We start from the raw sequence: 26,431 nt of genomic DNA on the forward strand, positions 1-26,431 counted from the left end.
TAAGAGCGTTTGTTATTGCAAATGAATTAAAACCACAAAGGCATTTTTGTATTTCTGATTGTTTGACAAACTTTGCTAAGGTCACAGTATGTATCCCAGATTTGGAAAGGTAATTCCAGCAAAATTACAAAAAGGTGAACTAGCGTGTGTTTGTTCTGGGGGCCGAGGTTGGCTTTCAGGTAAGTGTAGACTAATTATACAATTAAAAGTGTGTTTAATAGAAATGTTGAGGCAGCGCTTTTCTGATCTTGTGCCTCATTTCAATCTGACCCTTCCTACACAGAGTAATATTTCCATAGTTCCATTCTGATTATAGCAATCTTTAAGCCCTTTTTGTGGCTCCCACTTCATGAGCAATTGAAGCCTTCTTTCTCTCAGGCCCCATTGCCACATGTCCTCAGCACCTTGCCAGACCCAACTCGTTATGATCACCTGAGAGCACCATGTTGTTTCTTGCCTCTGAGCCTTTGCATAACTGTTACCTCAGCCTGAACATCCTTCTTACCCCTTTTTCATCTGTCAAATTCCTAGTCCTGTGTCAAGACCCAGGTGCTACTAAGTGGAGGAGATGCTGTATCCTTGGTCATCACTGAAGCTTGCACTTAAACCTCTCAGCACACAGCATTCTGTATTGAAATCATTTGTCTGTGAGTCTTTTGTGGTCAAGAAAAAACCCAAAAACATAACACAAAAACTCACTAGTTGATACAGGGTTTTCTTTTCACTTTAATGTTGAATTTCCTTTAAAACATTTTGTATCCCAAAAATGGTCTGTGTACAAAACTAGAACTTCAGCTAATTTTGATAATTATAGAAACATAAAGTATCATTGATGTTAAAGGCCTGAGATCACTGTTCTATTGGAAAAAATAGGTGGGGTGTGGGGTAACTACTGTATATTATTGGTCACATTTTCATTTATATATAAAATGTTCTCCTTGCATTCTCATTTTTCTCCTTTTTAAATCATATCCATTTCTCTAATCCCACCCCTGGACTATCACAAGAGCCATACTTATGTCCATTTACCCCTGTCTGGTGACATCTTCACCCTTCATGGGCACCTGACCTTTGCAAACACATGGGAGCTCATGCTCAGAAGGGTCCTATTCTCGGTGTAGTTCTCTACTGTTGTCATCTTGAAATTCTTGATTTTTTGAACAAGGGGCCCCATATTTTCATTTCACTTGGTCCTGCTGGATCAGTTCTAGAACCCACCATTTGGTTCTTGTTTTAAGCTGCTGAGCCCCTTTGGAAAACCTCACTCAATCTGACACATTGACACCCCTAACAGGTTAAACCTCTGCCTCAGCTGAACCCTTAGTTTGTTAGGAAAACATCTGTGGGTTCCTGGTGTTGCGTTTCCTGATTCACCAATATTTCAAAACTTTCCCACTGTTTTCTTACTCCTGCTCTGACACTTCCTTATTTACTTTCTGAAAATGAATGTGTGTCCTTTGTCACAGAAAACAATTCGATGCCATCAGGTATGGATTCCTTCCACATCTTGCTCGCCCATCCCAAAATGTACTCTCCTTATTTCTTCCTTTCTCCTCTCTCATCAGCATTTAAGTGCTCCTCATCTGTCATGAAAAACCAGTGTAAACCAAACTCATGGTCTATGCACCTCTTCAGCCACTTATCTCACTTTTCCTTGGAAAAGGTGGCTGTACTCGGTCCCCTCACTTTCTCACTCCCCTTCCACCACTGTACTTCCCGAAATCTCTTTTCTGCCTGCATGTCTTCATTAACTCCGTTTTGTTGAGGTTGCCAACATCCTCTGCATTTTGAAAAGCTATGGCAGCCTCTTAGCTTTGACTTTATTCAAACTCTGCGTCTTTGGACACTAGGAGCTTTGGTTACCAGTCTTCTGGCTTCTGGGTGATCACACACTCCTGGTTTTCTTCCAGCCTCCTCGAATGTTCCTTCTTCTCTGTCCTTGTGGGCTCCTGCCCCTGCCCCTCGCTGATGTGCTGGTGCTCACAGGGCTTTGTCTTCAGCCCCTCCCCTCCCCGCCCCACCCCACCTCTTCTTTCTCTTCTCACTCTTGGTATTTCTCCAGGGTAAGCTCCTCCACATACATAGCTTTAACCTCTCCCTGTGTCCTGATGAGCCCTCAGTCTGTCTGTCTAGCCAGTCTTCCCTTCTGATCTCTAGGCTACCTCGTGGACATCTTCACCTCCGTCTCACACCTCAGTTTATTCCACACTGAACTTAATATCTGCACCTCTCCCAGCCAGTCTCTATCCCATAACACCACATTCCCCTCCTTGATAAAGCTGTACTCCCGGAAGCTGTCTTAAGCTTCTTTTTCTTTACACTCCCTATATTCAGTTAGTACATACCCTATTGATTTCGCTTTCTTAATTTTTGAGAAATCATTTAATTTCTTGGTACCACTCAGGCCCTCATCATCTCTTGCTTTGATTACAATAAGAACCTTCTCTTGTTCTTCCTGCCTACTGCCCTGCTCTGTTTGAATCATTATTTGAAGTGCCCAACTGGATTGATTTTTTGGTCCATAATGCAAATTTGACCATGCTACCCCCTATTTAGAAACCCTTTGCTGTCTCCCCATTACCTTGAGAAGGAAGTCCAGCCTTCTTAGCATTGGTGTGAAGCCTTTCCTTGCCTAGCTCACCAGCCTCCTGTCTGGTTACTCAATTCTCAGGGAGCCCAGGTATTGGCCTGGTTCTTATATTAGTTGGCTTTTTCTAGAAGGCTCCAAGACAAGGATTTGAGTGCAAATAGTCTATTTGGGAGGTGATTTCAGGTGGCACCAGAGGAGTAGGAAAGTGAGGTAAGGAAAGAACATCAATTCAAGGTGCATTAGTAAACAGGTTACAGTGTGGGCGACTGGGGGCTCAATCCCAGTCCCACTGGTAATCACTGGGAGTCAATACAAAACATACCTCAGAGGGACAGGGAAGCTGGAATATTTATCCCTAGCCCCCAACTGTTATTGGCACTTGGCTGTTCTTGGAGCAATCCTTAGTATTTCCAGCTTGCCCTATAAAACCTGAGCATGCTTCAGGGGTCTGCTCAAGACACCCTGTTTCTCCACACACCAAGGCAGAGCAGAGCTTGAAGTAGGAAGCCATCACTGTATGTGGAAACAATGAGTGCCACAGGGATATAGGTAGGGCATCACCAGTGTTTACCACAGGGTCCCTCCAGTGTGTTCCCATAGAACTCCTATGGCTTCTATCACAATGCATGTCATATGTACATAGAAAATGTGTCTGCTTATTAGTCTATGTCTCCCTGAACTGGGAACATCCCGAGAGCCATATCTATTGTGGATGGCATGTAGTAGGTGTGCTGTACATTTACACTGAGTATATGAATGAATGAATGAATGAATGAATGAATGAGTGAATGAATGAAATGAGATAGTCTGAAGTGATAAGATTGAGGGTAAGGGAAAGAGAAAATTATGAAAAGATGAAAATTAGAGACAGAAAAGGATGATCTAGTAGGAAGGAAGGTAGTAAAGAAAATAGAGATAGTGGGAAATAGCCTGAGATGAAAGGAAAAATTGGAAAGACACACTAAAAAGACAGGGATTCCATTTGCAAGGCTGCTTCTGCAAATCACTTTGCATCTTGCAAAAGAGAATTCTGTATTGCAAGCCTTAAAATAACAGTCTGTCATAATACCTAGCAAAATGGAACAAGCTTGGAAGAAAAACACCTTAAAAATATTTCAGGCCTCAATGTTCCTTACAAGCACCAGCTCTGTACCCTGGTGGTATAGGGAAATTACAAAGTACCATGACATTTATTTACTCTTGCTAGCTTTCACAACTAAGTCCAAATTCCTAAGCCACACAGGTCTGTTAAAGCCTTGTCTAAATCCCTCAACCTTTAAGACAAAACACAGACATGCCTTTGCATCCCTGGGGAAGGAGTTACAACCTCTTCAACATCTTGCTTGCTAAGGAAGCAGTTGTTACCTTAATTAATGATCTATGAAATCCTCTTTAAACTCCTTGTGCAAACATGTGGCAGAAGATGAAAAATGCTAAATGACAAAAGAGAACACATACCATTTCACTGTATTCTTGAAAGAGCAAAGAAAGCTAAGAATATGGAGTTTCCTTTGCAAGGACAAGGGAAAAGATCTGTAGGGATTCCCAGTCTATAAAAATGTCTTCACAGAGCCCCCCTTTCCTGTTTGTTAATCTTGCCATGGCTAGTTTCCCACCATGGAATCGCTGTGGCTAATGTCCTCGACGTGACTATGGACACATCAGCAGCAAAGGTATGAAGTAATCATAGCACTGCTTTACTGAAAGCCATTTTAGGAGTCCCCTTGCTAATCAAAGTGTGGTTCTCTGGACTAGTAACATCAGCATCACCTAGCACCTGCTTGTTGGAAAAGTAAAGTCTCAAGCTCTGACCTACTAAGTGAGTCTTTCTTGGGCTGGGGCCTATGAATCTGTGTTTTACCTAGTCTTCCAGGTGATTCTCATGTGTACCAGTTTGGGAAGTACTTATCTAGAGTAGAAAGATTAAGATGTAGTCCACACGGCAGTGCCAGTCTGTAGACTGTCGCAGTCTGCAATTGGACAAGTGCATTTCTTATTGGTCTTCTCAGTTCCGGTGCTTATAGCTAATCTAACTAATGAAGATTCTTATATGCATTCTCCCAGTATTAGTAACAAACCCAGTATAAAATTCCTACTGGGTTCTTTCTGGAATGGATGAAATTGTTGTTCTCTGTTTAACACTGTCCTATTGCCTTTCCTTTTTCTTTAACACTAAGCATCATTGAGTGTGCCTGTTCAACCACACATGTTTAGGTGTTAATACTAAAAATAAGCTTTCATAATGACTCTTCACACCACAGTATATTCCCTAAATAGGTGTGATAAAGAACTTAATTTTTTCCTACACACATACGAACATATTCATCTCCCAGAATCTGGATATTAATTCAGAGTCTGAACCTAATATTTTCCAGATTTGGGCTCTGCCTTACTTCATGCACGAAGCTATGCATAGCATCAGAGATCATAGGTAGGGCATGTGGTGTGTGCATCCACATTATTTATGTCTTTACTTAATGAATGAAGCCAATCAGATTTAGTTTTTGTTTGCACTCAGTTGAATGTGAATTTGAATAAATAAATAAAAATTTCAAAGATAGGCTGCTGGATAGAATTTGCTTTTTTCTAATGTAAGGAAAAGACAACTGGCCATCACCCAACGGGCCCTACCTATATACAAATGAATCATGCAGGAATTGACTCTGACTGGGGTTAGCAGAACTGAAAGTGCTCTCCTGGCTTAGTTGGCAGATGTTTGCAAGCGAGACACAATTTGCATACAAGAAACAAAATAAGACAATTTCATATTGAGAGGTGTAGCCTAACAATGTTATAAACCAGGGTTTTCTTCACAGTAGCACTATCAACAGTTAGCACTGTATAATTCTTTGTGGTGGGGGCTGTCCTGTGCATTATAGGATGTTAGCAGCATCCCTGGCCTCTATCCACTGGATGCCAGTAGCACCCCCTTATATATGACAACCAAACACGGAGTCCCTTGTTGGGAAGAATCACCCAAGGTGCTCTAAGCCTCTGGAGAAGCAGAGAAGAAGATGAGAGACCTTAAACAACACTCTCAAAGGTTGACCCTCCTTTCATTATAGTTCAGTGGGTTCCTCATTTGCTTAGATTTGTTTGGTTGATTAGGCCTTGTGGTAGTGACATCTGCATTTCAACAGCCTTCTTTCAAAGTCAGTTTACATTCTAATTGAGTTGGAAGGGTCTTAAAGGGTTTTCTACTTTTGGGAAAAGCGCCCTTGTACTTAAGATGTAGATCAGCCAAAGCCAGAATCAGTGGGAGGTAAAATGAGATTTCAGTTTGCCCCTAATTCTTCCCACTTCTCTTGTTTAGACACTGTAGAGTAAAAGCACGAACTCATTATTTCAATCCTATGATTATAAAAATAGCTGTACATGGGTCATATCTTGCTGTGCAATCTAATTTCTCTTTGTGGAAGAAAGAGAAGTAAAATAGGGGAGGGAGTATGTAGGCAGCCTATTGCAGATATTCTAAGATACTTGATTTTAATTTGTAGAACATGTTCCCCAATACATTGAACAAAAGCTTTATGACCCAGACTGTGCTACATACCTTTGTGGTGGCAAAAGTGCATACTAAAATGAGCAATCTCTAAACATAGAACTTTGCATGCTCCAGGACCTATTTTATGAACTTTATCCATGGGACTTATTTTATTCTCACCACAATCGTATAACATGAATACTGTTAACTCCATTTTACAGATGAGAAAACTGAGGCACAGAGAGGTTTTTGGTGTTTTTTTTTAATGTAACCTGCCAAGGTCACAGAACTGGTAAATTATAGAGCCTCCACTTGAGTTTTTATAGCTTAGCCCCTCATTTTAAGAGGTGAAAACCACAGTTCCAAAGTTTCAAGCCATCTCGTGGAATACCAACCTCAGACAAGGTTAATCTGAGACCATGATAAACTGAAACACAACAAAGCCACCTCATAATTTTGCCTAAGTACAGGCAAAAACAAGGTCACTACGCCATCCACAGAATACTAAACATGTTCCTTTCGGTCAAAATGAGTGCTGCTTGTTTACCAACTATAGTTTTCTCCTCAGTCTACCTAGTCTGCCCTTTTATAGATAAGATTTATTGAGAAACCCAGTTATAGAATTTCCCCTGCTTTCTGACAGCATCCAATCTAGAGCAAAGTCCTGCTTCTTTAGACTTTCCTCTCAAATCACCCAATTTACAAAGGCACCCTCTCCATGGCTCCCCATGGTGAGCATTCTCTCACCCTGCAAAGAGTAGTAAATCCAACTTGTTTAACTATATACAAGCTTGTTTCTTGTGACCTTTGGCTGAAGGATGTTGACACCTATTTGTCAATGTTACAGAGCTAGTAATTTTCTAAATTGTATTCAAAAAGATGAATACAATCTAGAAAATGGGCCAAATACAATGAGGGGAATTTTACAGGAATAAATATAGGTCTTTATGTAGGTTAGAAAAAACCCAACCATGTAATCAAGAGGAGATAACTTGATAGCTATTCATATTAATAATAGGACAAGAGGACTTGGGAAATTAACCAGCATTAGCAAGGTCAAAAGGAGTCTATAGTAGAATCTGAGTACTTAGAAGCAATACTGTAATTTAATGCTCTATTAAAAAGTGCACATAAAGACAGAGGCTATTACTGCTCTGCTGTGTTACATGTTGATCATGCAACTATCTTTCAGATTCTGTGACTCATACCTCAAGATGCTCACTAGCAAACTAGAGAAAGGGTAGGGTGACCAATGTGCTGAGGGGCTGTAAACCATATCATAAGAAGGACTAGATCTATTTATCTCAGAAGATTTGAGAAGACCTGCCACTTCACCATCCTGCAATGTTTGGGGGTATGTCTCCAGGAAGAGAGGAGATTTTTACCCCTAAGGAGGAGAAATGCTAGTCTAGCTGGGGACATTTCAGGACCCCATGGGCTTAAATAAGCCACTCCTACATGACCATTTACCCTGGGTCCTTGTCCTTTGCTCTTCATCAGTGGGGCCTGGTGTTCCCTTGGAATGGGAAGATCTAAGAAATTTGAAATGTTGGGAAGGAAATAGATAGTATAGGGTTTTTGGACCTACCAAGTGGAGGGACAAGGGCTTCTTCTAAGTTGGTCCCCTCCTGGGATATTGCATTGGAGTTTGAAGCTGACACCTGGACAAAAATAAGGTAGTTCATTGTCCTTGTAAGTTTATTTCCCTCCAATAGGTCAATGGGAAAGTGATTGGTTGAAAGCAGGATTCGGGTATTAATAGGTAAAGTATCCTAAATAATATCTTTCAATACCATTTCAGTTTTATATTCACATACAACAAATGGGTAGACGTGATACATGTTATAAAAAGGAACCAATTAGGTACTATGGGTGCTTGACAGAGTGGGATCATTTCAGCCTTGTGTAGGATCAGGAAATTATCTTTTGAGAAATTAACAAGTTAGCTAAGATTTGAAGGATAGAAAAGGATGGGGAGGGGAGATAAAATCATGAAAAACAGAAGAGTACTGAATTCTTACTTTTCCAAGTTACCATTACCTGAGACATTTTGTTCAGGGCCTCCCTTTCTTACCCTACCTACTTTCTAATCAGGTTGAGGCCCATAATTTCTTCCTAGGAAGGTTGAAGTTCAAACAGTGTGTTAACACCATTTCTTTTAAAAGGTGGCTTATCATTAGATGGCCTCAAAGTCATAACCATGTTCTCAAGAAGCCACAATGTCTGTTTTAGTCACTGAAAACAATGAAGGGCTATGAGGGCAGCTGGAAACACCTGAAATCAGACACAATGCCAGAAGACAGGGTGTGGCCAGATATAAAAGAAAGGGAGAAAGGCATGTGAGGCTTTAAAGTTCTTGTGGGGAAGTTGTTATAACATCGCACAGTGTGAAAACTTCTTATTGGAGCTGAGGAGATAACACAAAAATAAGATTTTACCGCATAGATCTGGGGCATCAGCTTCTAATACAGTGGGGTTGGCCCAGCCATAGGGATTTGCAAGTTCTATTAGTGAGGATCTAGGCTTGATTATTTCTGAGAAACTCTGCTTTGATAAAATTGACAGTGACTGCTTTTTGAGATGTAGAAAAGGTAATCAAAGCAAATACACCTAGTCACAAATTGCCTGGCCCCTCCTTGAAAGTGACCCCATTTCATAACTTAATTGTTCAGTAAACACCAGGCACTCTTCCCATGCATGTAATTGTAATCTCATGTGTTTTCTCAATAGATACCTTCCTTGAATAAATCTTAATGCCAATGTCACTTGTGGAAATAATCTGCTCTTGGTCTTACTAATACGTTCTAAAGAATCAACCTGTATTATATTGTGGAGGTCAGTGTCCCAGTAGAATATTAAAGAGATGACTATCCTCATTTGGAGTATTAAATATTTTAAAATGGTGGTAGTGGTGTGTTTGTGTTGTTTGTTTTTTTTTTAACTTAGGCCACAACCTATTAGGGTCCTTGAAAATTTAGTGGTTCATGACCAGCTGGGCTGGAACTAGGACACAGTGCAAAATTTAAGGAGATGCCAAAACCCCAGTACTGCAAATAAATGTTTTAATGCAATATTTAAATAATTTACTGTTAATGCAAAAATCCACAGTGAAGAAAATATCAATTTTAAATAAAAACGGGATCTGACTCTGCACTTGTGTGATTTACCTCACTTTTCTTACCCTAATCTCATCCCTGATGACCAGCATTAAAAAACAAAATAGAAAATATTAGAGTGCATTAGAGGTGTTTCAAGTGCGTGTGTGCGTGCGTGTGTGTGTGTGTGATAGAGGGAGAAACAGAGAGGAAGAGAGAATGAGAGAATGGATCATAATGTAAGATACAAAATGTGAACTCTGAGCCCAGCGGTTACAGTCAGGGACACGGGAGCCAGTCTGCCTGCATGTGTGGCTTTGGGCATTTGACAACCTCTCCTTGCTTTAGTTTCTTCATCCGTAAGATGGAGATAAGAACACTACCTTCAGGCACTAAAAGAATACAGTTTTATAACGTTGATTATTGCAAAAATAAAAAGCATTATCAAACAATAAAACAGTTACAGATTTATATCCTGCAAAAACCTTCCAATCATGAACATTTAGAAGTTCAACAGCAAGACTGTTCAGCCTTTATTTTGTTTCATGTTCATGGAATTTTCCATGTTTTTCACTGACCCCACCAAGTGGTGGCCTAGTGGCTTCATGGACTTTGCATGCCATGTCAGGGACCAAAACTGGTATCCCAGGTGACCAGCAGTACAGGAGAGTACCACCACTGACAGAGACCAAGAAAAAGAATTATTTATCCCCAGCCTCTTATGCCTGAGTGCACTGCATTTTATCAGCAAGCCCCTTCAAGCTATCCTGGAAATAGTGTCAGTTATGACATTGCTTCTGGAAAGAGCCGAGAAAAGAGGCCAGGGAAAATGATGCTTATTTTCCAGATTTCACCAGATGTTAAAGTGCACATGTATGCCCACACCCAGAAGATCATAGCATGAAAGAAAACAGATGTACAAAGTGGAGGTCAACCAAACCTATCTCGGTTTATTTTAATGCAAGCATTAATAAGTATTTTCTTTAAAATGAATAATCAAGGACAAATGCTAAATCACACAAGGCATCAGGAAAATAGGCAAAACCAGGATGTTCCACAGTAAGCTATGTTGTAGGATCACACTACTCACACAGTTGTTGTGGGGATTGAATCAATTACTGTGATAGGACGTGCCTAGGACACTGCCTGGTGTATGGTAAGCACTCAAGCAGTGTTTGCCCTTGTTACCATTTTTTTTCTTACCGTGCATCAAACTCAGAAAACTTGAAATATGCTACCTTAGAGAAAAAGATGCCATTTACTAAGGGACAAATAATTGGAAATGTTTCCTGCTCTGCTTTCCCCCAAAATTTAATCATTACTGACAGTAACAGCCTTGACTACAAAGGTCACGAATGATTTGTTTTGCTCTCCATCTCTCCCTCAAGTCTTAACTTTGTTCATTAAACTTCATATTTTGAATAGCCATTTTGAGATACGGAGTCAAACTCAAGAACATCTCCATATAAAACATGTAAGCTCGGGTTTCTCAAATATTTTTTAAAGAAAACAAAGCAGTGACTACAACATGTGAGTGTATGGCTAAGGTTGAATAGAGGAAAAAATGTCAGCAAGGCAGTCTAGGAATTGGGAAGCTGAGGATGGAGTAATTTATTTTTATGGCTATCGAAGACCCTCCAGGGGAGGTAATGTTAATAAGAGTGTTGGTTTGATAGTGAGAAAGGTGCTAAAGTCATTAACTAATAAGGAACGTGGCTGGAGGGTGGTAGATAACAGCAGTGAGAGGGGACATGAGTGATGAAGTTGAATGACCTGAACTTCAGAGGCTCCAATGGAGCTGGGTTTGAGGAAGGAGGAAAGCGAGACAATAGTTCAGGCATCACAGTGAGGAGCAAGGAGGATACTTGAGATGGTTGATAGTGGTGGGCATTAAAGAGGAGACTCCTGAGAGATGCCACGTATATCTAATTACTTGCCATCTCTCCTGGCATATCTCATAGGCATCTAAATTTAACAGCATCAAAATATGACTTTTGAGTTCTACCCCAAATCTGCTTCTTACAATAGTCCCCATCTTAAATAAACTGCCCACCCAGTTGCTTAAACCAAAAATGTGAGCCATGTTCTTCTTTTCCTCACCTTCCCACATCAAATGCATCAGCATGACCTGTTGGTTTTGCCTCCAAAGGATAAACCACTAGAATGTAAGTTTCATCAAAGGATTACGCTTTGTCCTGTTCAACAATGTATTCTAAGGCTGAGGACAGTGCCTGGCACACAGCAGGAAGCAAATATTTGTGGAATGAATTGATGAATATTGAATCTGACCACTTGGCTCTATTCTCATGACCAATACCACAGTCGAAGCCACCTACATCTCTCACCTGTATTTCTACAGTAGCCTCCTAACTGATCTGCTGCTGCTACTCTTGACCCCACAGACTATCTCTGCGATAGCCTGACACTTCCTTTGTTGAAACTAACCAGTAGATTTTCATCAGTTAGAATAAAATTCACTCCTTTATACTTGTTGCAAAGTCCTATATGAACCTGCAATTAGCTATTCTGACAACCTCACTTTCTACTACTTTGTCTTTCTCATTTGCTACTGCCTGCTCTAATACTGCCCAGCTTTCCCCAAACTTACCTTATTGTAATGAGACTCACTGAGACTCGTGTGAAAAATACTACGGTAATTCACAGTGACCTTCCTGTAGACTCTGACTCATAAGATTTGGGGTGTATACAAGAATCTGTACTTTTAACAAGCACTCCAGGTGATTCTTATGATAAGATTAGATACAGATACAGCCTAAGATTCCTCTCCACAGCATTTCAATTATTCCTACTTGAGAAGCAAAATGAAACTCATTTTCTATATCTGGCCTAGGAAAGCGTGAAGTCGGTGGCCACCTACTATGCCGTGCCAGGGAATTCTGGGAATACAGTGTATGTGGTGTAATACCCTCACATTCTAGTAAAATTTCTTGGTTAGCACAAGTGATGCCAAACTTGGGTCACTTTGTGGTAGACTCCTGTGGTTGAGGTGGAAGAAATGGTTATTACCAACAGGGAGGCAGGCAGCAGAAAATTGAGAAAGGCTTGACATTCAACAGTGTACAGCAATGAGAGTGTGTGGGGTTTGTGTGTGTGTGTTTCCTTAGGCTGTGGCAGGGCAAAATATTCCTGAGAGGTAGGGAAGAGAAAGAGACAGGACAGCCAGCAGGATGCCAGTCCAGAGTATGTGCAGGAAACATTTTGTAGATGCAGGTGAGGCTCAGTGAACTCATACACATGGAAGCTCCACGGTGTAAGGAACATCTCAGCCACAGCAGATGCTCAGTCCTACATCTAGATATGGAAGCATTAAGCTTGACAATGAAACATTTTTGGTTTTGCTCTTACAGGGTAGCATATATCTGTGGCTTTATCAGCAGGTTTAATTTATCAATTTGGGGGCAGTGTTGAAAAATATCTCTTATCTCCTCTCTATAAAATTTTAACTTTAGTTCTCTAGTGATATTATTACAGGCACTAGCATTCTCCAGACCAAAGGGCATGTTTCTGTCCCAGAATCTGAAACTGAAAACAAGTGTGAGCCTTCTGGTGTCCTATATAAAATTGGCTTATAAACCAGAGCAGTGTTTTTCAAAGATGTTCACACACTGCAGTTACTTGGGGGTGTGGTGCACTTCAGAAATACTGACTGCTGTGCTCCATCCCAAGACTGGGATTTAACTGGTATGGGGTATGGGCAAGGCTTGGGACTTGTGAAAGATCCCGGGGTTACCAAATGTGCAGGCAAGTTGTTTGGGGATGACTGAACTGGAGATTTTGAGCCATGTATTTCAAATCTTAATCCTCTGGTTAAAGTTCAGGTTTCTGCATTAAAGTTTAAGTTGAGACAGCGAAATCCATCTGATTGGATTTATCACGTTGCAATCAACATTGGTAGGAACTTTATTTACATAAAGCCAAAGTAATTGATGAAAAAATTAAAGAAGTTATGTACACAAAGGTACACATACACTCACAAATTATCAGTGTTCAAAGCAACAGGATTTTAAAGTAATTTTGTCAGATTGAGTATATATCTCCAATTAGAGTTATCAGATAAAACACAGGGCTCCCAGTTATATTTGAATTTCAGATAAACAATGAATAATTTATTAATATAAGTATGCCCCATGCAATATTTGGGACATGCATATATTAAACAGTGTTTATTGTTTATCTGAAATTCAAGTTTATCTGTGTGCCTGTATTTTTATTTGCTAACTGTGACAACCTTGCCCCAATTGTAAAGGACTAACCTGAGCAGTAACTCAGTATAGTAGGACAGAGCAGGACACAAATTAACCTTAGCTTCTTGCTCAGTATGTGTTCTTCTGTTTTCTGAATTACATTGTCTGGTTCACCACCTCAAGCGCTACCTGACTGCCTGCATGAGGCTCAACTGTACCTTATTCTGCCTCTTCTGTCTTTTTCGGAGCCGCAGGAACTCCTTGTGTTGCCTGGAGACAAAGTTCACTGCTGCGTATTCCAGTAAGGCGGCGAACACAAACAGAAGGCACACTGCCATCCAGATGTCAATCGCTTTGACATAGGAGACCTGAGAGAGACAGAGAGAGAAAGGGGCCGTGAACACTTGTGGGGAACCCTTTTCCTAATGCTGTGAGCAGCAGAATCACCTCATTTGCGGGTGCTGGGCAGAGCAGTGAAAGTTACCCCACCCACAATGTCCTGAGCCCTTGTCCCATCTCAGCGTAGCCCGCCTGCTCAAGTAGCCTCATCCCCAAGAACAGCTCCGAAGATGACTACAAGAATATCCTTAATGAAGAAAAAAATAAAAACAAAGCTTTGAGGTAGGATAGAGTGGACACTGCTCTTGGAACTGCTCATTTTCTTCTTTTTTCTTAACATTTAAAAACGAATATAATTAAGATTGTTCCAAAACTTGGATGAGAAATAAACTATGTGTGGTCTTGGCCCCTTCAAAAACCATTTTTTTATTTTCATTGATCTGACACGAAAACACATTTCTTAAATAGTTTGAAACTATCACAATTTAAGAATATTGAACCAAAATAAAACATCAGAGCTCTAGCCTTGGGGAAGCTACCTGGTTAAAAAAGATGATTTTATAACCCTTCAGTGGTAGTTTGAGTATTTAATACATCTTATAATTTAATAAAGCAGATTTTCAAGGCAAAACTTTTTACTTGCAATGGAGAGTGCGCCTCATCTCACTTAACTTCCAATTATTTTTTTAAATATAAGGGGGGAAATAACTAGATAAAGGTATAATATATTGGATCCCAGACTACAACGCTTATCAAACTGCCAGCTGAATGTTTGCTATCTAGTCCTAATTTTTAAATAGATTTTCCTATTTTTTTTTTTTTATAACTGACACTGAGTTCCTGCCAACCAGTATTTTAAATATTTTATGTCTATTAATTTTCTGATCACAACAGTTGTATGCCCCCATTTCTGATGAGGAAACTGGGGTACAGAGGGGTTAAACTATTATCCAAAATCACAAAGTTAATAAGTGGCAGAGCTAAGATTGGAATTGGATCCCAGTCTGACTAGTGAATTTCCTTTCTGGACACACACAAACACATTAGTAGGATTATATAGTTTGTATCTTGCATTTCCCTTTGACCTTTATAGTGAGCATTTCCCATGTCATTTAACTTAATTCTAAATCATAATTTCTGATGCTTGCATAATGGTCTATAGTGTGATTAATCATTCTGTATTATAGGGTGTTTAGGTGATTTTTAGTTTTATTTTTTGCTACTATAAATTTGGGGGCTATGAAAATTCTTCCTTCCAAATATTTGATTGTATGTTTATTTGTTAGATCAATTTTTACACTAGTAATATGGGAATAAATGCTATGAAAATAGACCCTTGACTTAGGAAGTTAATAGCAGGACAGAGAATGCAAAAGCAGAGTCCACAGTGAGATACCCCAATAAGAAACAATGCTCTGTCCCTGATGGTCTCTATAACTTTGCCAAGTTGTTTAACCTATCTCTGGCACCCTTCGTCATTTGTATATGTAGTAATACTACCTGTCTTAGAGAATTTATGTATAAAATCGATATATACAAAGTGCTTAGAATAGTGTCTGGCACAGAATAAGTGCTATATAAGTATTTACAACTTGTCTACATAAAGGTGTGATTTTGTTAATGAAGAAATTTTGGAAGAGACAGAAAAATCAACAAGAAAAAAAGAAATCACTCACAATCCTAATATACTCCAATTATTTTTAAGGCTACCACCTTCTTTACACAATTTGTCTCAGTCAATCTGAACTACTTGTTAGTCTCACATAAGTTGTGACAAAGTGGGCCAACACTTTGTCACTTTTAGCACTGTAAATGATCACTCTCCTTACCTGGGATGCTATTCTCATTCTTTCTGATTAAGAGACTCCTCAGAATCTTTCAGGACTTGGCGCAGATACCAGCTCCCCTGCCAAGCCTCCCTAACCTTGCTTTCTCCCATCTCCGTTAGGGGCCACTTTTCCCCCTCTCTCATCACTTTCTTTTGAACCTGTCTGCTATTCCTTCAGTCTATAAGATTCCCTGACCCCACCACTAGACCTGTATGCATTTTTTGTTGTTTTTTTTTTGACAGGCCCTGTGAAGTATTACTCTTCGTATCACCAGCATAGGATATGGCAAATAGTGAGTAAGAATTAACTAACTATGTGTGATAGATTGATAAATAAATGATTGAATGACAGAAGGAAGGAAGGAAGGGAGGGTGGGAGGGCGGGGAAATATCTGGCCACCTTTCCATTTTTGTGCTTTAATTTCAACAATTCTATAGTATATAACATTGTCCACAATTCCACGTGTTTTATATTTTGAAGAGTGAACTATTAGCTCATTCCAATTCTCTCAGCACACCTAGTATTCCTGGAACGTTTCTTTCCTTAATAAGCAATAATTTGTCTTGTATTTGCTCTTCTGGAGCAATCCTATTCTCTTGTAATAATAGAACATTACCAATCACAGTATCCCCAGTTATATATTATTCAGATGGCCCATAAATGTTTTAAGATCCAATAATGAAAGGAATTTGTCATTGCCTGAGATACCAAGAGCTAAGTCCAATAGAGCTGACCATCATTCCTCCTCTTCCTGGTGTTTACAACATTCAGTAATTTGTAAACCATTTTCCCATCTCTTTCTGGCCATCAGCAGGCCAAGCACGTATTTGGCTTCTTTTATAGCTGCTCATAAATGAATCCTTTCAGTCTCTTAATCACTGTGGTTGGTCTCTGAGTTTCCTCCAAATCACGAACATCTTTCCAGCATTGAGGTGCTGGTATTAAATACATTATTCACATGGATTTAGTGGGTGTTGTGAGACATCTATTACTTATGGTGTGATGTCCCTTGGTGCTAGTCTCTCAGGACTGAAATACCTTTTTGTTGCTTTTATCCAGCTCTGATGTCAGATTCTCTCACTTTGGCTGTTAATCCTTAGATATTTTGAGCTTACATCTTCCTCTGTCACACTCCTTTTTATGATTCTTGGGCTTACATGATCCCTTCCTGAACGTCTTTACTACAGTCTTGCAAAATGGTTTTCAAAGGTAATTAAGTTCTAAAAATGCTAATATGATTCACCAAGTTCCAGGAATATTTAATTTAGAAAATAAACACTGCAGGCCTACTCTGTGGAAGGCACTGTACTAAGTGCTGGTGGGAGATGGGACAGAAGATATAAGGATAATTAAGATGCACATCGATTCTTCCTAATACTTCCCAGACTACACTCCAGGAAACCCTATTCACACTGTGCTCCAGAAAGTGCCATTCACTTAGGTCAGGGAGCAGCAAAGTTTGGTTTATGGATCAAATCTGGCCCACTATGTATTTTATTGGAACACAGCCATACTCATTCATTTACATATTGTCTGTGGCTGCTTTTGAACTAAAATGGCACAGTTGAGTGGTTGTTACAAACACCATATGGCCTACAAAGCCTAAAATACTTACTATGTGGCCTCTTACACAAAACATTTGCCACCCATTGACCTAGACTGTAGTGTTGTTTGCTTTGTCCTGGGGTTGTACATCCCAGTGGCGCTGCTTGATACTTGAGAGGTCATGGGCTATTGAGGAGGAAAGTCAAGTGAACATATAACCAATAGATACAAAATGGATGGTCCCCTGTGAAAGTATGGGAAAGCTCAAAAGGCTGATGGACTAGGAGGAGGTTGATGTTGACAGGGAAGATCTGAAAAGACTTCATTCCCTGATGGTGTGGTATTTGATGTAGGGCTTGAGGAAAGCCAGGCTTTGGATGGGTGGAAGATGTAGAAGCAAAGCCGTGAGGATGGGAGAGAGTAGGCAGGCTCGGGGATGGGAACAAGCCAGGGATCAGGGTATCCTGGGTACCCGGGAGGTGCATGGTGAGGCAGACAGATAGGCTGGGCCGGCGCGCTGAAGGCCAGGCGGAGGACTGGGAGTTTCAGATTGCTTATAAAGAAGCTAATGATGGTGTTGAGGTCGGGTATTGATGTGTAAGTCCTTTTTGAATATTTGTGAATTTCTTTGTCTCCAAAAGCAAGAGTCTCAGCAAAAGCAGACACTTTCTCTCCCTACAGAAATTTACCTCCCCTTGTCTTGCCACTTTCCACTCTACTCAGGTCTGGTTCTCTTCCAAGCTTTCTAACAACATCTCTGAATCCTTTGCTGGATCTTCTTCTATTATTGTGTTCCTTGAACTCTTTCCTCTTTAGTTTTCACTCTTATCTTCATGTCCTTAATGAATTCATCCACTACTGTAGTTTCCTTCTTCCTCGTGTGTTTGTGTGTGTGTTTCCCATAGCAGAGAATGGCCAAGTACTCATGAATCCCATTTCCTCTTCCTGAGACATCAGTAAACTCGGCTTTCCAGTGGAATGTGGGCAGAAGTAATATACAGCAATTCAAGGCCTCTAAAATCTCCCATGAGGCCCTAGGAGTTAACCCTTCTGCAGCCACCTTGGATGCCACCCATTTAAGATGGCAGTGCCATAAAATGGAAGAAGTTGGGATCGCTAAAAGACCCAGGGCCATCCACTGCATGGTTGAGTCTAATGTGAATGAGAAATAAAATTTTATTGTATTAAGCCACAGAGATTTCAGGATTTTGTATTTTCAACACTCCCAAATTCATCACTCAGTTGTGACCCTCACTAGTATTCCTGTGTTAATTCTAAAATGCCTGCAATTAGCATTTGCAAAATCAAACTCATTAATGCCCCTCCTTCCCACTTATCTCATTTGAATCTTTCTTCCCACTAGCAACCCTAGTTTCATCATTGGTTCTTTCCTTGCCTTTGTATCTAATATTCAACCTATTGCAGAAGCTCACCATTTCTTTCTGCATAGTACTCTTGGGTTTACTCTTTTGTCTCCATTCCAAAGATGTCACTACGACTCTGGCCATCAACACTTACACCTGGCTATTATAACAGCATCCTAACTGATCCCCCTGTATTCAGTTCCTCCCAGTGGTACTTTATCCTTTTGCTTCTGCAAGATTAAATTTAAAACACCAATTTTATTTTGCAACACACCTGCCTAAGAACTACTCTGACTGCCTATTACAGGCCCTAGTATCCAAGATCTCACACAGCATGTGTCCACCCCAGTTATTCAATCTTATTTCATTCTTTCCTAACACAAACCTTGTACTTTCTTTAAGCAATTCTACTTGTCCTGGAGGAAGCCAAGTCCATTCCTACTGAGAATCCCAGTGGTTCTCAAATAGGTGTGATTTTGTACTCCAGGGAACATTTGGCATTGTCTGGAGATATTTTTGGTTGTCACAGTCAGGAGGAGGTGCTACTGGCATCTAGTAGGCTGAGGTCAGGAATGTTGCTAACATCCGATAATGTACAGGACAGTGCCAACAATGGTGTTTTCCAGCCACAAATGTCAATAGTTCTGAGTTTGTTAAATACTGAGATTGAGAAAGAAATCCTCCCAAATCCAGGTATCACTGTCTACTCCAGTGGTTCTCAATTGAGGGTGATGTTGCCCTGAGAGGGCATTTCCAATATCTGAAGATGTTTTTTGTTGTCCTAATTTAGAGGTGGGGTTTTGCCTCTGGCTTCTAGTGAGTAGAAGCCAGGCATGCTGCTAAATGTCTAACAATGCATAAGACAGCCCCCATGACAAAGAATTCTTCAGGCCCCAAATGTTAATTGTACTAAGGTTGAAAAATCCTTATACTCTTCTCTCAGCATAGAAATTCTTCCTGCCTTTTCTATTTCTTTATTTCCAGGTAATTCTTCAAGGAGTAGCTCAATTTCCATCTCCACAGTGATACTTTCTCTGTCTATTCTAGACCACAGTGGTCTTACCCATCTTTAGAATTTGTAATGCAGTTACATTTAAGATCATACCATTTAGTGTTTGCTTCATATATGCATGTTTTATCCACCCCACTGAAGTATAGGATACTTGGAAGATAAAGACCCAGTATCTATGCCACTGATGACAAGTCTTTGTGCATATAGTAAGTGCCCCATAGTTTCTATTGATTAACACAGTATTCAGGCCATATATAAACTCAAATTCTTTTCATAGTCACTGCTATATATAAAGGCTTGGATACCAAAAAAGAGAGAGAGAGAAAGAAAACTAATAGGAAAAAAATGACTGAGGTCTTTAAAAGCTGATGCCTGCTGATGTCCAAATCACTCTTGATTTATTTTTACTAAAGGGCAAGAAGACTGCTTATTATTCTCATGACTTTACAATTCATGTAGTTTACAAACATATCTGGTGAAAAAGTAGAGCCAGTCAAGGGGGTTAGGCTTTTGTGGCACTAAATAAACAGTGGACGCTTGAACAGATCAGATAAATGGTAGAGGTTAGCTATTTGCTCAGTTTGGGCATTGTGTTGACATTTCCAGTATTGTTCTTTCATCACTGTCTTAGCTTTTTGAAAACTTTGGCGAGTTTTCTAGAGTCAGTTTTTTATTAATTATATACTCATATCAGTATCAAAGTGGAAAGTAAAGCCATGAATTTATTTACTTTAGTCACATAATTTGTTTTGCCTATATTTATTGAAAAACTACATCATTTCCTGTGTCATAAAGCCACTTGTTCATGGGTTGGACCATTTTCTACCTTATGCTTATCCCCAGCACAGAAGAGTGGGTTATTATATAAGGATTGCCTAACTATTCTTACAGCTCAGGTGCCTGTCCATCCCTCATGGACAAGGCACTCCCATGTGGCAATTTACCAACTAAAATATGTTCGCATTCCCAGCCCCTAGGCTGATCCCAGAGAGTTATGACATTCTTCCAGCAGCCAATCAGAGGATTGGTTATGAACATGTATAGAAAAGTTCTCTACAGTAGAGAAAAATTACTAATGACTACATACAACCAAGTATTATTTTTAATGGAAAAGAGACAAAATGAGATTCATAGAGCAATCTCAAAATACTGAGATATTCTTCTTTAAGTGGAATGATCTGTCACCTGCTTGAATCAATGTTTAATTTTTTGTAAACTATGCATGTAAACCATTGCTAAACCTAAATAGAAGCTTTTCTGCTCTGTACAGTACAATTTCTTTTTATCTGATTTAGAAGAAAAAATGTAATTAACCCTGATTAATGCAGCTGTTGAAATGAAAGATACCTATTGGTCACAGTAGCTTGACTTGTGCTTCCATTACATGAAACAAGCCTTTGGTAGCTCCAGTCAACTTTTTTTATTGAGGGCTATGAAGTACATCACCATCCTCTCCACCCTCACATATAGGAGAGAAAAATAAGTTTATTAAATATATGGTTAAATCGTATACAGCTAGTAATCAACAAAGGTGGAAATGAAAATTCTGACTCTGATTTTTGGTTTTGTCTCTTACCTGCATTTAGTCACTGTAAAAATATCATGAGAAAAAATGTAGACTGTTGAGTTAATCCTAGTGCCAAAGATTCATAGTGTTCTACAATTTTATCTTTATAGTTTCACTACCAAGTTGTCATTTTTATTGCCTAATTAAAGAGCTTGCATCTGTTTAATGCCAGGGAAATCAGATTTTGTGGGCAGAGAGGGATAGTGGCAGTGCTAACTACCTGGCCTATCCCAGTGTCACTACCACCACTTCATTTTCTCTCTATGTCTTATGCTCTAGTTGGGTTCTGGGTAGAGTATTGAGTAAACAAAACTCTTACAAAGGTGCTGTTTGCAGAAACAGCCATTGGGTGGCAGTGCCTCCAAGCCCAGTATTTGTAGGAGCCAACTAGTTATAAATGGTACTGGTTAACAAAACTTTCATCAGGACAGGAAATTAACCTTCAGGGACCACTTTGCTGGGTGTTGGGTGGCACACAGGCCTAATTAACTGATATTGTTTCCGAAGAGGAATAAGTTTCTCTCCATTATGTTGGTCAGAAAATTTCAAAGTTGCTTACCAAAGCACACCATTCACATGAGTTTTGTGAGTATAGAGGTAAGAGAAGGGTAGAACTGCCAGCCCCAGAATACCCAAGGAATACTAGGTGATATCCACTGTTAGAGGTGCCAAAGGGATAACCTACAGAAAGGTACCCCCAAGTGTCAGCCTTCTGCAAATGTAAGCATCTGGGGGAGGGAGCCAAGGTGAGGAGGGAATGGCAGCAGGAGGAAGGTGAGGAAGCAGGACTAGGGCCATCTTCCTGTGTTTGTGTCTGCCACATTCTCAGCTGATGGAGAGGGATACTGATACTTCCATAATCTACTTCCTGTGGCCGCACCCCCAGTGACAAAACAAGTGCAGTGTATTATTTCTCAAACAAGAGCAGGAATGAGGGTGGTGTGGGAGTCAGGAGCAAATTGTCCACTAGTGGAAAAGCAATGCCAGTAAAGAAAAGAGTCTTGGAAAGACAACCACGGGCTTTGGGGAATAATGTGATGACACTCCACTTAATAGAGATTTGTGTAGTCAGTGCATGCATGTTGGGGGTGGGGTGAGAAATGGGGGAGAATATGAAGATGGGAAAGAAAGGAAATGAACAGCTTTGGAACCAGGCCAGCTTGGATTTGAATCCCAGCTGAATGGTCCTAGTGAACTTGGGAAAATTACTTAACCTTTTGGAATCTCAGGCTCCTCATATTAAAGTAGGGCCCAAAGATTCCAATGTCATGGTGTTGTTGAAGGATCGAATAAGACACTTTATGTAAATCTTATCACTCATTTTGCAGATTGTAGACACTCAGTCACATTGGTTTCCCAGGGATGATCTCTTAAAGACATTGCATAATTCAAAACTTGCATAATTCAAAGCAATGTTCCCTAGAGGGAAAGAATGTAAAGTAGAAGTTGCTGTATTTCATGCTCTGCGCATACATTAAGACTTTATTAGTATCTTTAAATTGCCCTGTTTCAAATTCACATAAGCTAAGTTCACATGAAATGGGACCTAGTCGTAGTGATCCCTCCTGTATGTCAGGGGGCTGAGACATGCTGTTACAAAAACAAAACAAACGACCACCGCCATCGTAAACAGAAACCTTGTGGACAACACAGCTCTGTGAGTAATCTCCACTATTAATATAAGAAAACCGATTTTACTCATTTAGTTTGCCGAGATCACACAGAGCAAAAGTGGTTGAGAGGCTATTCATGTCTCCTTGGCTTGACGCCACACTCTTGTTTTTCGGGCTTACTGGCCCCTGCAGGAACCTCCCTCTCTGGGGAGTGAGTCAAGAGAATTACTCACAGACTGGTTTCACCGGTTGACAACATATAATGTGAAAGAGAGGTGAGAGAGTGCATGCAGTGAGGTGGGTGAGTGAGTAAAGAAACAGCAGCATATCACACCTGCAGCCAGAGAGATACTATGAAAATAAATGTTTAAAGATGAAAGATTACCACACTGTTCTTCAGTTGCTTTCCCAGTCAGCAATGAGTGCTGTTTCTGCTTCTTTATTTACACTCCCACCCCAGGTTCAATTTTCATACTTGTGAACAAGGAAGGAAGGGCGGGAAGTTTAATACAAACAGTCCAGTCTTGTTCTTTGGACTAAGGCCGAGTGAAAGGCCTTGGAATGGTGGATAAAACTTAGAGCAACGACAAAGGTTTTCTCGTTTTCCACCTTGGGTTCCCCAGAGAGGGAACTTGATGGGAGGAGGAGCATGGAAAAGCTGAAGAGACCCCACCTCCTGGACTGGGCTTACTGTCTTACGATTTTCAAGTGGGCTGTGCTCTTAGAGTAGGATGAGGGGGCCAAACCTCTCACCCCAACCATTTCTGAAACCCAGAGCCTTAGCAGAGCGAGCGGGAAGGCCAGTGCTGAGTGAGGGCCAGTGCCCAAGTGCAGGCTTTTTGTTGTCAGACAGCAATCACGATGGTGTATCCTGATGCCAGCCTGGATCTGAGATTATCAGTGGGTAAGATAGGTGGGGAATGGGAGATTCTGGGCTAGAGCCTTTTCTTCAAGAATACCTAGAATCTTGTGATGACTGCAGGGTGCAAAGAGTTTCTCCAGGTGGTGAGTTTCCCCACTTTGCTCCTGAAGCCTCTAGGCACTAGGATGCTACGTCTTGGGGGTGAGGTCACGTGTTTGTTCAGTGTAGGTCCAAAGTGTATTTCATAACAGAATGCAGCACGAAATTAATTTCACTGAGCTGCAGACTCAGTGGTAGCCAAGGAGTTGTACTGCCCAGTCCCAGGCCTGTGGCCTGGTTTAGCATCATCTCTGTACTTTAATGTGAGCTCACAGTGGAGGCAGCAGGTTGGTGAGGATGTCTCCATGGGAGCCACCTTGAAAAAACCTTCCATTCTTGGCATGAGACCCTGGGTACTCATGCCTGGTGTGTGCTAAAGCTCTTGAAGCTAATCAGCTAACCTACTAGTTCATACCCTCCAAAGGGAAACTGAAATAGAAAAATTCCAGGCCCCCATCATGTTCCAGGTTACATGTGGGGAGGAGAAAACAAGAAAAGGAGCCACAGGTCAATCAGAGGTTGGGAATTAATGTGGTACAAAAGCCTCTGACTGGGCTGGTGATCTCACTTTTTGTTACTGTAAATTACCAAAGAACTGGTCTCCACTGTGTCCATTTCCTGTAGCTGAGCAGCATTTTGATGAGAGTCGGCTCCATGCCTTTCTCCTCACCTCAAAAATCAGAAGCACAAATCACCCACTAATAATGACTTATTTGCTCTATAGCTTGTAGGAGTCTGTTATAATTAAAAAGAAATCCTACAGCCTCTTGAATAAAATTACACAAAACATGTGCAAGCTCTTTGAAGAAATATAAAAGGCCATGCATTATGGAGGCATTATGATATTTCAATATGGAAGTATACAGATTGCTAGAAAGATAAATTGTAAATGTGAAAAGATTTTGGTTGGGGTCATTGAGCACATCAGTTTATAATGTATCAGTTGCATATATCTGCTTCAGAGTGCTCAATCTCAGGCTCTTGGTGGAAATCAATCCTGTACGATTATATAAACTAAGAGGAGACAACAGGGCTCTGATGGAGAGAGCTGTGAAAAGATGACAGGGATGTGGGTCTTGGCTTTGCCACGGGCTGACTTGGCAGACTTGGCCACATCATTTCACCTTTCTGGGCCTCAGGTTCAGATACTCGCCACATCATGCACCATTTAGAACCCAGATGGCAAACAAACCAGACATCCTCCTGAAAATTCCTTTCTTATTGACAAAAGCACTTCGGCTGGTTTGCACAAATCATCAATAAGAACGGAGTGTTGACATGGTTCAAAACTAATCTGGAGAAGTAAGTATGAAATCAATTTGGGATCTATATTACCCCTGTAATTTAACACTCACCACCTCCTTTTTTGCTATGCACAGCTAGTTTTAAATTTATGAAATTAGAATTATGTAACTATAATAAAAGCTATTTTTTTCTATCTAATATGATGCAAGAATTATTATTTAGCATATACCAACCGTCCCGGGGACAGGGAGATAATGAGAGCAGTTTATTTGTGGAAATATCATATAAATAATCTGTTCCATGCTAAGTATGAAGTTTGTTAGGGAGACTGAGTTAGTTATATTTTGAGCCTATAAAGATATAGACATTATGAAAGTACAAATGACTCCTGTTGACAGGACATCGATTAAAACTGTTAACAGCATTATACTAAAAGATCAATGCAGACTTGGTGTTAATAGTGTGTGGTAGGCAGCCTTCTAAAGCGGCCCCCAATGGTTCTTGCCTCCTGGTATTCATGTCCCTGGCTAACCCCTTCCCTTGACTGTGGCCTAGACCAGTAACTTGCTTGTAACAAATACAATATGGCAAAAGTGATGGGATGTTACTTTCACAATTAGGTTATAAAAGACCAACTTTCCTTCTTCCGTATACTCTCTTTCTTGCTGGTGTTCTCTCTCTGGCTTTTCCCTGGCTGCCTTGATGGAGAGGGCTATCTGGGAATAAACAGTCACTGAGGAACTGAGGGTCACATTCAGCAAACACTCACTGAGGAACTGAGACCTCAGTCCAACAGCTCAGGAGTAGCTGAATCCTCCAACAAGCACATGAGTGAGTTCAGAAGTGGATCCTTCTCTAGCTGGGTCTTCATGCGAGACTGCAGTCCCTGCTGACACTTTGATTTTAGCCTCCAGAGAGCCCCTGGAACAGAGGTCCCAGTTAAGTTGTGCCTAGGTTCTTGACCCACAGAAACTGTGAGCTTAAAATGTTGTTGTTTAAATCACTAAGTTGTGTGTGTGTGTGTGTGGGGGGGGTGATTTGTTATGCAGCAATAAACAACTAATATATGATATCTTTAGGAAAGGGAGGGAGAGAGCTGAGAGATAAGTTGTTTATTTTGGGTCTCACAAATCCAGAATTTGGTAAGACTTGATGGTTTACTTTTGGACTTTTTTAAATAAGGATTTTTTTAAAAAATTCACCTGAAGATATGTTTTTATTGATTTTAGAGAGAGGAAGAGAGAAGAGAGAGTGAAACATCAATCTGTTGCCTCTCATACACACCCTGACTAGGATTCCTGGGTATGTGCCTAGACTGGGAAATAACTGTGACCCGTCGGTATATGGGATGACACTCCAACCAACTGAGCCACACTGGCTAGGGCTACTTTTGGACTTTTTAAAGGGGAAAGTTTAGGTAAGAAAAATAATAGGTAAAATATCTGTGAGGATAATTAATCAGTATAAGCGAATAAGAACCATAATATATTCATTTTTAATCTACTCATTCAAGTAGGTGCCCTGCTCAAATATGTATAAAGTAGCTATTAAAAATAAATTTACTTATGCTGGAGTCCTGGGT

At 40.4% G+C, this 26,431-nt stretch overlaps 1 protein-coding gene across 3 annotated transcripts in view; it reads right to left on the bottom strand.

The window, feature by feature from the left end:
- Positions 1-26,431, bottom strand: part of GLRA2 (glycine receptor alpha 2) — a 157,690-nt gene that overhangs the window by 22,233 nt on the left and 109,026 nt on the right. For all 3 annotated transcript variants that reach the window (XM_081125441.1, XM_081125439.1, XM_081125440.1), the window contains one exon: positions 13,593-13,742. In XM_081125441.1, coding sequence (XP_080981567.1) covers positions 13,593-13,742 — 150 coding nt within the window. The remainder of the gene's footprint in view (positions 1-13,592; positions 13,743-26,431) is intronic.

The sequence above is a fragment of the Miniopterus schreibersii genome (genome assembly GCF_964146895.1).
Source record: "Miniopterus schreibersii genome assembly, chromosome: X".
Lineage (NCBI taxonomy): Eukaryota > Metazoa > Chordata > Mammalia > Chiroptera > Miniopteridae > Miniopterus > Miniopterus schreibersii.